Source organism: Cryphonectria parasitica (genome assembly GCF_011745365.1).
Source record: "Cryphonectria parasitica EP155 unplaced genomic scaffold M406scaffold_9, whole genome shotgun sequence".
NCBI lineage: Eukaryota > Fungi > Ascomycota > Sordariomycetes > Diaporthales > Cryphonectriaceae > Cryphonectria > Cryphonectria parasitica.
Window position 1 is genome coordinate 44,032 of NW_024468917.1, and position 17,091 is coordinate 61,122.

The 17,091-nt window shown below is 33.2% G+C and overlaps 3 protein-coding genes across 3 annotated transcripts; 1 reads left to right on the forward strand and 2 right to left on the reverse strand.

The window, feature by feature from the left end:
• Window positions 1-10,806: 10,806 nt before the first annotated feature.
• On the reverse strand, window positions 10,807-12,514 carry M406DRAFT_268087 (putative MFS quinate transporter; the record flags this gene model as incomplete). The annotated part of the gene is made up of 2 exons (XM_040917908.1): window positions 10,807-11,912; window positions 11,992-12,514. The coding sequence occupies 2 exons, from the start codon at window positions 12,512-12,514 to the stop codon at window positions 10,807-10,809; spliced, it is 1,629 nt and encodes a 542-aa protein (XP_040771417.1).
• Window positions 12,515-14,516: 2,002 nt separating this feature from the next.
• Window positions 14,517-15,420, forward strand: M406DRAFT_47323 (uncharacterized protein; the record flags this gene model as incomplete). Its single annotated transcript, XM_040924329.1, has 2 exons — window positions 14,517-15,178; window positions 15,255-15,420. 2 exons carry the CDS (start codon window positions 14,517-14,519, stop codon window positions 15,418-15,420), a joined length of 828 nt encoding a protein of 275 aa, XP_040771418.1.
• Window positions 15,421-16,372: 952 nt separating this feature from the next.
• Window positions 16,373-17,080, reverse strand: M406DRAFT_358180 (uncharacterized protein). Its single transcript, XM_040923821.1, has one exon. The coding sequence runs from the start codon at window positions 16,930-16,932 to the stop codon at window positions 16,678-16,680; it is 255 nt and encodes an 84-aa protein (XP_040771419.1). The 5' UTR covers window positions 16,933-17,080; the 3' UTR covers window positions 16,373-16,677.
• Between the last annotated feature and the right edge of the window lie 11 nt (window positions 17,081-17,091).

The window sequence follows — 17,091 nt, forward strand, 5'->3', positions numbered from 1 at the left end:
TTTTATTTTATATAAGCTTATATTAAGCTTTAATAATATATTTAATATTAGTATTAAAATTAATTTAAGAATCTATCTTAATTATATATTAAGAGCTGAATTAATAAAATAAATATTAATACTACAAAAAGAATAATAATTAGTATATACTTAAATCTAATTAAAGATATTAGAATAGAAATCTTATTTATATACTATATTCTTTAATACAAAAGAAATCTTTAATATAATTATATTCAAATTCTATATAATAAATGCAGTTATTATACTTTCTATTAAAGAAGCTCTTTATTAAAATGCATTCTAGAAAAAGCTAGTTAATATTAATTTACTATTCTTATATAAGCATACAAGCAATAGCATACTAATAGAAGCAGCAATTGCAAGAAATTAAATTATACTAATTATAAAACTAAATAAGAAGAGAATTTACTCGTTTAAAGCAGAAGAAGATATAAATAAGATACTTGCTAAAAAGCTTTCAACTAGCTTTATATATTATAATAGAATTTAGTTTAATAGAATTCTTATTATCTAGCTTTATAAAATAAGCAGCAAAGCTAAAGCTTAATAATAAGTTATTTCAAAATATAATATTGCTTTAGATATTTCAAGAAATATATATTAAGCTAAGATTTTCCTTAATAATATTAAAATCTGTAATATTAAAAAAGTTAATATGAATATTCTTAAGCTAGTAATAATTGCTACTTTAAGAAAGAAAAACTGAAGAAGAAAATCAGATTCAAATCTTATTAATCTCTTAAAAAGCAGTATTTATTTGCAAAGAGAAAACAGCATTAATAATAATTCGAGATATCTTGAGTATATTGCAGAGCTAAGCAAAAGAAGATTGATAGAAGAAGAAGTTGTTATATAAAGAATGAATTGAAAAGCAAGATAAACTAAGAGAGAGATTATTAAACAATTTGCTGAAGATTAATGAGATAGCAATAGGTAATAAATATACTTAATTGAGTTATTATGCTTTCTATCTAGTTTATTGCTGAATAGCTTTTACTTAGCTAAAAGTAAAGCTATTTGCTTTATAATAAACGGAAAGCAGTAAATTACTTAGATAATTGCTAGATAAGATAAATTAGCTATTCTATTTATACTTGTAGCTAGCTATTCTTCTTCCTTCTTTAATCTCTTTACAATTACCTTTCTCAAGCATATTGTAATAAGCACTGCAGTAATCCGAAGATTTCAAAGTATATAAGAGGTTTATGCTAATAAGAGCAGTATTAGATATAAGCTTTGAATATAGAAATACAACTGAGTAATCGTGTAAGTATTTACTGCTTTTGAAGCTATTAGAGTAAGAGAGTAATCTGATACTTAGATTGATAATTAAAGAGCTATATGCTAAATCTATCTAATAGTAATGAATGTATTTTTATATATTCAGCTCTTCAGTGCAGCTTACCTTAGCTTACTGCTGATTCAAGTGATTCAAGCTTACTGAATCATTTAGTAATCTAGTAATTCATTCTTATTATATCTTTAATTCTGAATTATATAATTAATATTTAGTTAAAATATTAAGTTCTTAATATCTAGTTCTTGTTACTCATAATCTGCATATTAAATAAGTTATAATATTATCTCCCTTCTATTAATTATTATTCTTAATAATTATTTTATAAGTTATTCTGCAAGCTTTATTATGCATAATCTCGCCTTTTTAATTAAGATATTAAATAGAATCAATAGATCTTATATTTCCAAGTTCTATTCTTGAAAAACTGAGAAATATGAAAGTTTTCTTTCTGCTATTCTCCAAAATTTCTTTATTATATTTTTCTATTCATTTTATAAGAATTAAAATATTTCTTTCTATTAAATTTCTTTTTTCGATTCTTCTTATTATACTGAATGCATTCAACTTAATTATTTCTGATATAATATACAGAATATTAGTTCTTTGAAGCTATATAAGATTGCTATTCAATACTAAGAGCTGAAGAATAAGTTGTAAGCTGCTAAGAAGAAGATTCTTTAGCTATATAAGCAGAAAAGAATATAGTTTGAAAAGATAATATATATTATTTGTTATAATATTAATAATATGAAGAAGTTGGATTGCATTAAAGCTGAGAAAGCTGAAAAGAAATATTGCTATGCTGCTATTGCTATGCAGAAAGCTATATTCGAAGAGTTAGCTATAATTGCTAAAGATTCTTTCTTTAAGAGTTTTAATTAAAATTCTGTAGATATAAGGAATTTAGTAGTAGATTGATTGAGTTTTCTAGAGAATAAAACTTCTGAAGCTTCTGAGTTTTGATTTGAAGTAGAGTAATTGTTTTAAATACTAGTTTCTTTTCTTTTCCAATACTTAGCTACTTTTTTCTAAGCATTTTTAATATTTTTCTATAATTTCTATGAATTTTTGCTTGCTAAGTAGTCTTTTTATTTAATAAGATATTTCTTTATACTATTTATATCTTTATATTTAAGAATCTTTTCTATCTTATATTCTAGTTTATTATTTTCTATTTCTACTATATTATTTACTAATATTTTCTATACTGCTAATTCTAATAATAAAGTATAGAAAACTAAGTATATTCTTATTCTATAAGATAATACTAACTTATAATTAATTAGAGAAATCTATTACAAGATTTTGAATAATTCTAATTTCTTGTAATTAAGTTTGTTGCTAAGTTTAATTATTTTAATATTTTTTTGAAATAAATAGATTTTATCTTCCTTCTATAAGATTAGTTTCTTAATTCTTTTAAAGTTTATATATTATATTATTTATTTCTAAATAAATTATAATTCTAATTAGAATTTCTTCTAAATCTTCTTAATTTTCTTAATTCTTTTATTTATAGCTTTTATATCTGCTTCTAGCAATATTTTATAATAAGCTATTGAATTATATTTATAGAATATAAAGAATAATAATTTTTTTATTATGCTTATATCTATATTATTATAAGCAAATTGTATAAAAAGTAATAAATTAATTTAATTATTTTATTTCTAATTAATATAATATTAAAGATATTATTTAATAATCTAATTTATTCTTTTTATTTATTTATCTATTTATAGATAAAATGCTATAAATATTTTATAATATATTTCAAGCTGCTTTATAAGTAAAATTCAAAATTTTAAGTTAAACTTTCTATTTCTATTAGAGATTATTTTTTCTAGTATGCTATAATTAGTAATAATTATTCTGAGAAATATATATATAAGTTCTTCTGCTATACTATCTTTCTTATAAAGAAGAAAGTAAGCATATTTGCTTAGTTTGCAAATTATTATTAGAATGCTATTATATTATATCTTAGTTAAGAATTCTTATAAAAAAAATAGCTTAATAATAAAGTTTAGATTAATAAATTGCTAAATAATTATAAATATTAGTAAGAAATATAATAATTTATAAAGCTTATATCTTTTTGCTTTATTCTTTTTATAGCTATTATATTATTATAAGATATTCTTAATTCTTTTTCTAAAGCTTAATAAACTTTAATATCTTCTAATGCATTTATAAGTTACTTTAATTTTCTAATATTTATATATTAATATGCTATATATATTCTTAATATAGTTATTTTGTTTATCTGAAATTATTAATTCTAAATCTCTTTTTAAGAATTTAATTCTAAAGATAGTATTCAGCTTTCTATATATATTAATAAGATTCTCTGATTTATCTTAAGCAAAAATGTTCTATATATCTAAGAAATCTGCATTTTAATAATCTAATTTTTTACTAAGAATATCTACTTATTCATTTTCTAAGCTTTTGCAATATATAATTCTAAAATTAAATTATAAAAGAAATTCTGCTTATTTAACTTATTACTTATTTAAGATTTTAATTATTATAAATATAATTAAATTCTTATAATTCAAATAAATTATAATTAAATATTATATATTAATAAAATAATATTATTATTTCTTAAAAGCTTTTATTATTATTATAAGCTTTTAATTTAAAATCTTATAATTAACTTTTAAGCTATTTAATTTTCTTAAAAAATTGCTTATAATTCTTAAATATTCTTAATTATTTTGCTAATTAAATTATTTTCTAAATATATATTTCAATATATTAATTTTAATTTCAAAAGATTTATAAAAATTTACTTTATATAGAATTAATTCTAAGATAATATATTTAATAATCTTATTAAAAGCTTTTTATATCTTAGAGATTTATTTAAAAAATTATTCTTTTTTAATAAAATTTATAAGAAAATATATAATTTAGCTATAATTTTTAATAAATTATTTATAAAAATTAATATATTTAAAAAAAAATCTAATATTTTTAATATTCTTAGAAATTAATTAATTCTTAATAGCTTTTATTTTATTTTTTTATAGCTTAATATATTTTAATTTAATTATAAATCTAAAATAATTAATTTTTTATATATAAAAATAATTTTTTATAAATTCTATAAGAAATTTTATATTTTAAAATATTTATAATATTATTTTTATATATTTCTTATATTTCTTTAATAATTAAGAATAAATAAGAATATTATTAAAATATATAATAATAAATTAATTTAAATATTTATATAGAATATAATTAATTATTTCTTAAAATAAAGTTAAAATATTTATTAAATTAAAAAATATAATTAAATATTTATAGTATTTATAATATATTCTAAAAGCAGTTTTTTATTTCTTTTCTTTCTTTATTCTAATTAGATTATAAGCTTTTTTCAGATTTAAAGCTATAAATTATTATACTTCTTATAATCTATTTTATAATTTCTTAATAAGTAGTAATAAATATTAGTTCTTAATTATAATATTATTAAATTATTTGTAATTAATATATAATTTAAGCTTATTATTTTTTTTAAATATAAATAGAATAGAATATTCTGCTAGTAATTATAATAATTATATATATTTCTTTTTAAAATTTTTATTAAAATATTTCTTAAGTATTTCTAATTATATCTTATTTAGTTTATAAATAAAAAAGAATTTAAGCTATTTTTCTTCTTATAATAGAATCTTATGATTATATAAGCTATATTCTGATAATTCTATATTTAATTCTTCTTAGAACAATTTCTTAAATTTATAATATTTCTATAATATGCTTACAAGTATTGATTCTGATTTATATACTATTTCTGCTATCTAAAGAAACAGTAGATACTGTTAAGCATGCTTCTTCTTATTTATTGCTTTTAATAGCGTTTTTGATAGCGTTTTTGAGAGCTTTAAGCGTTCGCTCTAAGCTGAACCAACCGCTCGAGAGCTTAATTTCGAGGTTTTTCTTGTATGAACTCACAATTCACTTTCTGAAGCCTTTTCTTATCGCTTCAGAGCGAACCAACTTATTAAGAGTCTTGCTTTCATTATTTTATTAACTTATTAACATTCTAGTACTATTTAGATTTGCTTATTACTAAGTTCTTCTTCTTGAATTGCTAGCTTTGCTAACTTGAAAGTATATATAAAGTTGTATAAAGCTTCTTTTCCTGAGTATTCTTTAATAACTAGCTTTCATTCTGCATTATTAATTGCAATTATCTCTCTGAGTATAGCTTATTCTTATAAGATCTAGCTAATAATTCAATTAATTCGAGAATTATACTTCTTAAGCTATAGAAATCTCATAATTAGCTTATGCTATGCTATATCTATAATATCAAAAGAAACTCTGATTATATATTCTTAAATTAAAATAGATAGATAATCAGTCTTCTTATTAATTATTTCTTAATTATATACAATAAATTATTCTTTTATAATACTAAAAATATATAGTTATTTCTTTTATTTTCATTATAATTATATCTAATTAATAATATATAAGAATATAAAGTTTCTCTAAGCGCTGCTATTTAAAAATATACTATATTTATATTCTTGAATATATATATCGAGCTTAATATAAGCATAGTTTGTTTTAAAAGCTTTATATAAAAATTATTCTAATCTAATTATCTGCAATTCCTTTACAAGCGATTCTAGCTTTTTGAAATTGCTAAGAGCTACTTGCTCTTTCTTTAAGCTTGCTTTGCTACTTCTTAAGCAAGTTTCTTAGCTTGCTTTTGCTTATATTATCATTATTTCTAATCTTTTCTCTATTAATACTAGTTGCAGATTTTGTTATTAATATGAATTATATAAAGCATTATTTTATATTATTACTACTCTATTTTCTTATTTATGTATTGCTTAGAGCAGTTATCTGATAGCTTAATATATATATTATTATACTACTTATTAAGAACTTTTCTAAAGCGAAGCTCTTATTTCTTAATAGCTTAAAGAATTTATTCTAATTTTCTAATAAGAAATTATTTATGCTATATCTTTTCCGAGAAATGCATTCTGCAGCTATAATAAATATGGAAGATTTATGCTAGCTTATAGTATAGATTATAAAGTAAGCTAATTCGAAGATTCTTATCTTATTATACTTTGATATTTTGTAAGGAAATGCAGATAAAGAGCTCTTTTAGCTCTATCTTATAAATGAGATATTCAATTTATATTGTTTTCTTATTTTATTTAATGCTAAAGGGAAATCTTTCTTTTCTAACTTTTATAAAGCTGTTGAGTTCGCTATTTACGGAAGACTCTAGTGAATTGCTAGATTATCTGCTCTAGCTTAATTCTTTCATTATCTGAGAGATATTTTCAGTATTGTTTAAGTATTTATACTAATAGCTAAGAAGATATTATTTCTTATTTATATTTCTGATTATAATACTTAGTATAGATAATAAAGAATGATAAAGAGTATTATTACTAAATTTCTCCTTTAATATTTAAATGCTTTATTCAATAATATTAAAGTAGTTTGAATTATTGCTGCTTATAGTTATACTAAGCATATATTCTTGCTTTCCTATTGCTATCTATCTGTAGCATCTAAGTTTCTAAAGGAATTATTCTGAGCTTTTCTTACTCGAGAGATATATTAAGCAATTATTATTATAGCAGAATATTCAGCTGAAACTTCTATAATTAACAGAGTTCGATATTTGCTCTAAGGAAATGTTTTTGCTTAGTTAATTGGATTTCTATTGCTAAGCAATATTCATCTAGCATTCTTTCTAAACTAATTGCTATTTATTCTTTTAAGATTAATAGCAATTGTATGCTATATATTTCTATTTATTACAGTTATAGCAAGTAATATTATTCTTTTTACTATACTATTTATTAGCTATATTAAGTTTTATAAGACTAGCATGCATAGTGCTGCTCTAAGCTATACTGCTCTATTGATTGCTATTTTTGTATTGAAGTTTCTTGCTTATATTAGCTAGAAACTTTCAAATTTAGCTTTCTTTCTTTTTAAACTTCTTTACTTATTATTTGTATAAATAGTTATTAATATAGATTGCTTAATTAGAGAATATTGCAAAGTTCTTTAGCTAATTTTGCTTGAAGATTTCATTCTTAATATTATTCTTAAATTCTTTGTAATAGTATTTTATAAGATTCTTATCTTTTTACAGAAGTCTTGCTAAGAGCTGCTTAAATCTAACTATATAAGCAAAAGCTGATTTGATCTGCTTGAGATTTATAAGCTGCTAAGCTATAATATATTCTTTATTTAAGTTGCTAAAGATCTTCTTAAGAGCTTTCTCAAAGCTTACAAAAGAATTAAATATATTCTTAATACTCTGAATATATATATTAGGATTATTCTAATATTTCAAATAATTATATAGAGAAAGCTTGTATTAGATAAAAGCATTCTTTTTGAAATAAGTTTCTATAAGAATAATTTTCTTAGATTCCTTAGTAAACTAAATTATATAGTGCAAAAAGTATGCTCTGCAATAAATAAGAAATCTATATAGTATTTTTTAATTGCTATTATATATAGCAAGCTTATTTATCTTGTATATCTTTTCAGCATTACTAGTAATTATAGAAATAAACTACGCTTACTAAGCATATTAAGTAAGCTGAGCTTGCTAGTTAGCAATAATAATATTCTAAGCTTGCTATTAATTATACAGATTCTAAATATGTTAAGTAAGCTAATATATCTAGTTAACTAGTTCTTTCTAAATAGAAGCGTATAAGAATAAAGAGATTTCTTGAGAAGCTATTATATTTCATATTGCTCAAGAGGATAATACTGAACTATTCTTGAACAAGAATTATCAAAATGTAATAAGTACTGCAGCAATCCAAAGATTTCAAAATATACAAAGAAGATTTATGCTAATAAGAGCAGTGCTAAGTATAAGCTTTGAATACAGAAATACAACTGAGTAATTATGCAAGTATTCACTGCCTTTGAAGCTATCAGAATAAAAGAGTAATCTAATACTTAGACTAATACTTAGATTAACAACTGAAGAGCTATATACTAAATCTATCTAATAGTAATGAATATGCGATTATATACTCAGCTCTTCAGTATGAACTGTAAGAGTTGGTAGCTGATTATTGCAATTCGCTGTCTGAATTGCAAGAACTGATTATCAACTGCTCCAGTTCCTTCTTAATTGATTGCAGCTTGTAATTCTAATCCTGAATTATATAATTCTTATTGATTATCTGATGTTGAGTTATAATACCTGGTTCTTGCTTGCCTGTGATCTGTTTTCATGATCTGCATGTTGGATGAGTTATAACAAAGGGACTAGGTGTTACGATTTAATATTGGATATCAGGCAGAATTATATAATCCAGAGTTAGAGTTATAAAAAAGGGAGGATTGCTAAACTTGCTAGCAATTCTAACAAGCTTTATACTCTGAATTGCTAGACTTGCTAGCAATCCCAGCAATCCATGCTAAAGAGCTGAATATATAACTATATATTCATTATCATTAAATAGATTCAGTATATAGCTCTTCAGTTGTTAATCTAAATATCAGATTACTCTTTTACTCTGATAGCTTCAAAGGCAGTGAATACTTGCACGATTATCTCAGTTGTATTTCTGTATTCAAAGCTTGTACTTAGCACCGCTCTTGTTAGCATAAACTCCTTGTATACTTTGAAATCTTCGGATTGCTGCAGTGCTCATTACAGCTAAGCAAAAGCGCTTATAAATTCTTTTCTCAGTTAATATAGCAACTTTAGCTTATACTTTATTCTAGCTTAATATAAAAACTGAAAAAGGATTTTATATTGCTATACATAAATTTAGCAATATTCTATTAGCTTATATAAGCAAGCACTATCTGAATAATCAGCTTAGAAGTATTAAAGCTAATCAGAATTAAGATTTCAAGAATATTCCAATTATACTGCTAGATAATAATTTGAATACAGCTCTACTCTATATAATCAAACTATTTTATCTTAGAATTCTGAAATTTACTAATTTCTATTAATCATCTAATAGCTATTCAGATTGAAAGCAAGCTTTCTATCTTAATTATAGAGAGATTGTACAAAATATAAAAGAATAGAATACAGAAATAGCTATAACAAGCTTATACTGCTAAGCTTTCTTCTATAAACTAGAATATAGCAATTATATATAATATTCTAATTAGCTATTAAGAAGAAATATTTCGCTTTAAGAATACAAAGCTATATAAATAAAAGCTAATAGAATACTAAATATAATCTATAAGCTAAATATTATCTTTTTTATAAAAGAAATTGTAAACTTGTTTAAACTATTTATTAAAAGCAATCTTAACAGAATAAGAAGAAATATATTAATCTTTGCTCTAAAGAATTTCAGAGCAAGTAAAGCATCTAGCCTAATTCTATCAAAATAATAATCTCGAAAAAGTATAGCTTCAGCTAGCTTAATCTTGTATTTATTAAGAGAATATAATATTAGCTCAGAATTAAATCAACTTTCATCCGGAATTCCTACTAATTCTTACTTCTTCTTATCTTAAGAAATGCTTATTAGTTCAGAACTAATAATTAATCTATTAATATAGCAAATAGCTAAGCTTGAATATACTATCAAAGCTTTATTATATTAGAAACTAAGAAGCAGCAATATTATGCTTTTCAGTTTTTCTAATAAATTTCAGAAGCTTTATATATTTCTATAAAATAAGCTTTATAGCTTTAATTCTATTAAACTCTCAGTAAGTTCTCCGAATTGAATAAAATTCAATTATGCTATTAAGATGAATATATATAAAGCGAACTGCAAAAGAATTCGTTGAATAAGAATACAGAATTAGAAGAGAACTGCTGCTGCTGCTATTGCTCAAGCAGAGTTTGAAAGCAGATAGAAACAGAAAAGAAATCAATATTAGAATCTATTCAGATTATGCTTATATTATGAATAAACTGAAAATAAATACTAATATTCCTGTATTGATTTGAATAATAGCTTAAATAATAAAGAAAAATATAAGAATTAAATTAAAAGAAATAGTTTGGTTTGCAGTATTTCCTTTAGCAGTTTGTAATGAATTTCTTATTTCTTTTACTTCTTCTCTCTCTGATTAGATCTAGCATACTATTGAACTTGTTGCAACTTTGAAAGAAAGTTGCTAGAAGAGAACTATTATAATAGCTAGAATGATAATCTGTAGAATATGAAGTATAGTGAGTCAAGAGTTCTCATACATATAAAGAATATCACTTACTTTTCAAATTCTTTAGCTATAAGCAAAAAAAAAAAAAAAGCATCCTTTCTCTTCTTTTCAATTTTGAACTCTTTGGACAGGTCTAAGACAGATTTTTCATCCTGTTCTTGCGCCCGTGTAGCCTTAGTTTGCTGTCCTCATCTGTACAGGCATGCTTGGGTTGCACGAGCCCTTGCCCATTGCTTCGGCAGCTGTTTGTCCCTTTTTCTTTCGAGGGCGACGGCGCCCTAGTTCTGGTTCACCATATGACTCTATTGAAAGGGACCTGCTACTGAGCTCCGTTCGCTATAATCGTAAGCCCTCTCTATTATGCCCGCGGGCGATGAAGCTCGAGATCTTCTCAGGGTCTGGGTTTCGCTCGACTCAACATCAACTTTTGCCTTCCAGCCTAACCACCAGTGTCCAGAAAAAAGCTCCTCCATCCTCTCCATGGGGACGCCCTTGGTCTCCGGGGCCCACAGCCCCAGCAGGACAAGACCAGCAAACGAGATGACGGCATAGAATATGTATGTGCCATAGATGTGGAGTGATACGAACATGTTGGGCGTGACCCTCACTACTGCGAACTGGAAGAACCAGTGCAGGGCCATGTTGAATGCGTAGCACACATTCCGAATACGCGTGGGGAAAATCTCGGTGCCGTACAGATACTGAACAGTGCAGAGGCCGATGGACCAGCCCACGGCATAGACGAATACACTTGCAATGGCAGCGTCTGATGCGGCTTTATCGGCATGGTCATGACTGACCCAGACGCCCATGTAAATAGCCATGAAGACATGGGCAGCAAGCTGCAGAGATAACCCCGCGATGAAGCAGCGCCGGCGGCCGATGATATCGACCATACCCCAGGTGAATACCATAGTAAAGACAAGCTTGACGATGCCGTACGCGCCGGATGTGATGAGTGACTTGTTGTGCGCGGTGACCCCCGCGTAGACAAAAATCTGGGGAATATAGTAGGTGATGCCGTTCCCTCCGGACCACTGCGCGACGGTCTGCATAGCGGTGGCCAGGAGGAATCGCTTGCGGTATGAGGGCACGCTCCAGATCTCTTTGATCAGGGACCAGTTAGACGTCTCGGACAGCAGCTTCTCCTGGGATCGAACTTGTTCCTGAATCTCGAGGTACTCCACCTGCAGCTGCTTGTCATCAACCTTGGTGTTCCGCAGCCGTGCGAGAACGCCGAGCGCCTCGTCGCCCCGATTCTTGGATGCGAGCCACCTGGGAGTATCAGCCACTAGGAAGGATGCTAAGAAGGCAAGCCCCATTGGAATCAAGGGGATGGCAATGACCAGTCGATATTGCGCTCGGATGGCCGGCATCGTGACACTGGCGGCATAATTGATGAAGAAACCTAATGACAAGTCATGAGTCTTTTCTCTCCCACCCAGTATTAAAGAGGTACAGGGGAAGGGAAGAGGGATGTTACACACCAAGAGACAAGAAAGACAGCAGGAAAACCATCGAAGTGCTGACAATCATGCCACGGCTCTTGGCTGGCGAGATCTCAGAGAGATAAAGGGGCCCGACAACAGTAAGGCCCCCAGCGCCGAGACCGCCCCAGACGCGGGCAAAGAGGAGGAAGCCATAGATACCAGACGAGAAGACCTGCATCAGATAACCACTCATGTACACACACGTAAGAAGTCGCCAACTTCTAACGCGGCCGATGCGGTCCGTCATGGCCAGGGCAAGGAGTGAGCCAAAGGCAGCACCCAGAACCCCCAAGGAGGTGATATTAGCTTTTCTGCTAGCCAGGCCTGAGGCATTATCAAGCCACTCCTCGGCGTCGAGATTGTAGTCATTTTTGAACGAGGGCAGTGCAAGGGCAGCACTGAAGCCGCCCTCGTCATATCCCTTGGGGATGGACCCCGAGCCTATGACAAATATCGTGAGGACATAATACCAGTTGACTGATCCTTGACCAAGCGAGGCGGCAGCAGACGAAGGAGACATGGTCGAGGAGGACATGCCACAGCCAGGGGGATTTAACGGACCATTCCCCCTTCCGAGGGGAGTGGGCCTGCTGTGTATCTTCCTTCCGACACCTCTGGCGCTGTTGGATCACCTTTCCGCAACCAGGCCCAGGTCTTGCGGCCCTCGGCTGCGCCCCGCCGTTTGTGCCACACGCGCCCAGACTTGTCCTTGTGGCACCTTGCCTCTTCCACTCAGCGAGAACCGGGGAATGCACGCGCGATGCCAAGTCGAGGTGACAGCTCACCCTCAAGTCGTCCGCTGGAAGGGTGAGAGGTGGGGGGGGAGGGGCAAATGGGACAGGGGTCTGTCCCCGGATCGAGAATCTCGCGACTGGGGAATCCTGCAGTCGTGAGCAATGTCGTGCCAGCCGTGCGTTGTGTGCCTTGCCCCAGGATTCGTCGTGGTCTAGCTTGGACAGCCCCGCGTTGTTGATGTTGGAGAAGGGAGAAAAAACTTCCACTGACTCCTCCACTGACATCTCCCGTTATCTCATCGTGGTGGGTCCTGGTGGTGGGGCTGATGAAATATGCTTGGGCGGAAGTTGACCGAGCCTGGCAGCAATCGCCAAGTCTCCTGCTTTTTTGGATGTACGTAATCCAGGTTTGAATTGAACTCTGCCCTGGGTAATATATGTCGACTATTAAGATATAACCAGAAGCTCACGATATGATCAAGGGAAGACCAGACAGTTGTTTACGTGTCGTGAACATACCAATGTACGTCGTCCGAACCTGGGCCCAGGAAAACGTGAAAAACCAAACACCTTGATGACCAGGCAGATAGAGAGACTTGTGATCGCCCTAGGGAAGAACCGCCGATGTCTGTCAAAATATTCGGTCAGAAGCCGTAGATCATGTCCTGTCAGAAGTATTGCCAGTGCTTTGCGGAAAGCCTAGACCATTCCAAAATCGCTCTTTCCAGGGGAGTTGGCCCGCCTGGCACTTTCCGAAACGTGCCTTGCCTAGATTGGGGTCAAGTCGCAGCTGCCTTTCTCTCTTGGTACCAGCGGTGCTAGTTCCAAGGCCCAATGGCGGCAGATGTTCGTGAAGGGGCGGTTCGTCCTCTTGCTGCCGCCAGGGCGTATTTTGACGGCTGCTCTCGCCACCGTCTCCGATTCGTTATCTGACAATACTTAATTACCACTACACCCCCCTAGTGCTTAGGCTCTGCGGCCCGCCTGATTCCTGCATGGTAAGCAACATGTCCGTGATGCATGCAGCATGGTGATCCCTTTGGCTCCTCCTTACATATTACGTGCATACATACCAAAATGTACATATAGTATAGTACATACGAGTATGTACCATATTATCGAGACCTTTTCTGATCGATGGGCTTAGCAGTATCCACCGACAGCCGTCGCCAGATCCGGGTCAGAAAGAATAGGAGGAGGAGGAGGAGGAGGTGGTGCCAGGCTTGATTCTGTGTCTCATTCATCTTCCCCGCCCTCTCTCTCACACACAGTCACTCACACATATTTCACTTCCTACGACAAAAGAAACTCCCAGTCGCTCTTGTTGTCTTCCCAGGCTCTTGAGAGAGACTCTGTGTGCGCGCGCACAAACACACACACTCACACACACGCCTCCCTCTCTCATGGTCACCGCTACTATTATGCCTTGGTGAGCACGTCATCTAACTTGCTTTTTCAAAAGAGCTCCTCAGCACAAGAGTTCGTTCGCTCCTGTGCTATTCTAGCATACATACCAGGCAGTGGACCACAATCGTGTTTCCTTAACCCCCCTGGGTTGAAACCATCGACAGAATGGCAATGCTCCTCAGAAACACCCTCCGCCCTGGAGTACTCGACAAAGGAACGTTTTCGCCCATAAAACTAACGCCAACGAGACCTGTCGATTCGGTCAACAAACCATCTTCATCCCATAATGAATACGCTGCCACAAATTGTCGGCCACAAAACGCTGCTGCCGCCAAGAAGTCCTCGCCTCCTGGTATACCATCAGGCTCTTGGGACAGCCATATGCACATAGTGGGCGACGAGGAGCACTATCCTTTGTCTCCCACCGCCGCGTATAAACCGAGCACCTACACTGTATCTCAGGCTATGGCCTTCGAATCTTCAGTTGGGGCGTCCAACGTCGTCATCGTCCAGCCTTCCATATATGGTCATGACAACTCCTGCCTGCTCGATGCTCTGCGGGTACTGGGCCCTGGGAGGGCAAGAGGCGTCGTGGCTCTTGCGCCAGAGAACAAGACCTTTAGTATCGTACGTCTCAGAGAATGGCACGAGTTGGGAGTCCGGGGTGTACGTCTCAACATCAAATCCACCGGGGATCTCGTTGCTCGGGAGGATGTCGAGGTCGAGCTCCGCCGGTGTGCTGACGCCGTGCGACCCCTGGGCTGGATCATCCAGCTCTACATACCTCTCAACATGGTCAGGGCCTTGGAACATATTATCCCAACATTAGGAGTGAGAATTTGTATTGACCACATGGGTGCTCCGGGACTCAAGTCTCATCTTCCAACGAACTTGCCCCTCGACCCGTACAGCCTCGAGGGTTTCGACTCTTTGATCAGGTTGCTTGGGGAAGGGAATACCTTTGTCAAAATGTCTGCCCCTTATCGGCTTTCTGAAAACGATGACTTTATTGGGCATGTCGAGCCAATAGCTCGAGAAATCTTGTGAGCAGAGGCTCCTTTGCAAATTGTATCTCCCGGGTCATGCTGCGGTCAGCTGATAGTGTGTGTATGAAAACAGACGTGTTGCCCCCAAGAGAGTTGTCTTTGCTACCGACTGGCCTCACACGAGATTCGAGGGACTCGACATACGGCCATGGATCACGGCCGTGATCAACTGGTGCGATGGCGACCAGCAACTTGCCGACAGCATATTTAGAGATAATGCGAAAGAGCTGTGGACCTGAAGCTGGACACCATCTTGTACAGATGTCGTTTTTGATCTCAGTCACTGCGATTCGACGAGCGAGGTGTATGGTGGGGCGAGCCTGGCAGGCGGCACAGGGCATCACGCAACCGGTGGGCTTGGCCCCCCTTTTCATTTTATTTATTTATTTGTATAGCATATACTACTGTCACTAGAAGGGGCAGAATGAATTAAATTCTTTGCTGGGTATCGCCCTGATTATAGTGGCTGTCGTACGTCGATGGTGGGGATACCTGGCTCGCTGAGAGCTTGGTGTATCGAGCTCAGTCCACTGACGACATAATCATTTGTACCAGCTGGCTTTTCTGTCTCCTTTTTTTCTCATTTTGGAAATGAATAATATTGGATGGGCTATGAATGCTTCGCGTCATGCCCAATATATTCACAGGTTCTCTGAAACGTTCAGATTACACTGTCATTGACACTTCGACAAATTCCTGTATACGCGCCTCAATGTTTCCGGTGAATTCTATCTAGACCAACAATCAGACCAGCCAGTTGGCACTTATTACGCTCTTGTTTCAAGGCCGGTGCTGGCATTGAGACCTGATCATATGGAATTCGAACCCATGTGCCTCCTGCAATCTCGGGTCCTGGTGAGAGCACTAATGGTTCTCCAGGTTGATCGCAAGCCAGTTTATTGTCCTCTGTTCGATATCCGCGTAGGTGTGATCAACAACGTTACCCTGTCACTTACACAAGCTATATTATACAATATAAGTGCATCCTCGGTCACCCTTGGGATATCATAACCCTGGAGCCTTTAAGAAAATAAAAAGGGAGGTCTGCTGGGGGCCAAAATGATAAGAACCAAAAGGCTATTGACCAGTTTCAGTATGGTGATCCTCCCCTCGATGATTGCTGAATATATAGTACCAGTCAACTCCTAAGACTAGATTAGGAAAGCCTTCACGGTGGTGCAATGTGGTTGGTTGACGAAATTTTTGGATTTATTCTTTCATCAGCAGGATCTGGACAACGAAGAAGGCTATGCTGTGATGCTACGAGGCCCCGGAATGAGATCAACATTTTTTCTCCCCCAAAAGACACCATACTCCTGGACTGATGCTCCTATACAATACCATTGCCAAAAATCACAGAGATATGGACGAGCCTGCCCTCATCCAGGTTATTATGCATATTTCCCCCCCTCTGGTTCGCCTGCGCACCCACCGCGTCATCAGGGTAATTACATGTAGCATGGCTGTCTACTTGGCCTGCCTTCTCGTGTGCATAATCAGGATCGAAAGGCGCCTGGTGGCCCAAATGGATCGGGGTTTGTCATATCTCCAAACGAGGCACTTATTGGCTGGACCGAAGAGACGGCCTCGAATATGTGATCGGAAATCCCATGATGCTGGAGACTATGGTCAAACTTGTCGCCGCCTGGTCCTTGACCAGGAGAGTGAAACAAGGTCTGTTGATAGCCGAATGATGGCGTGGGGCTGGGCGAATCCGAGCCTGACATGTGAACCTCGGTGTTGCCCATCATGATCTCATGGTGGCTCAGGCGGTGTCGAGACGAGGCGAAAGAGTCCTGTCTGTTCCTGGATGCTGGTGGTGGCACCGAAACTGTGTGTTGATGTTGATGCTGATGGTGATAGGTCGTTGTTGTGGGTGGTGGTGGTGGTGGTTGTTGTTGACTTGATGA

Coding starts and splice junctions, on each gene's coding strand:
- M406DRAFT_358180 (XM_040923821.1), bottom strand. CDS start 16,932: ATGATGGGCAACACCGAGGTTCACATGTCAGGCTCGGATTCGCCCAGC.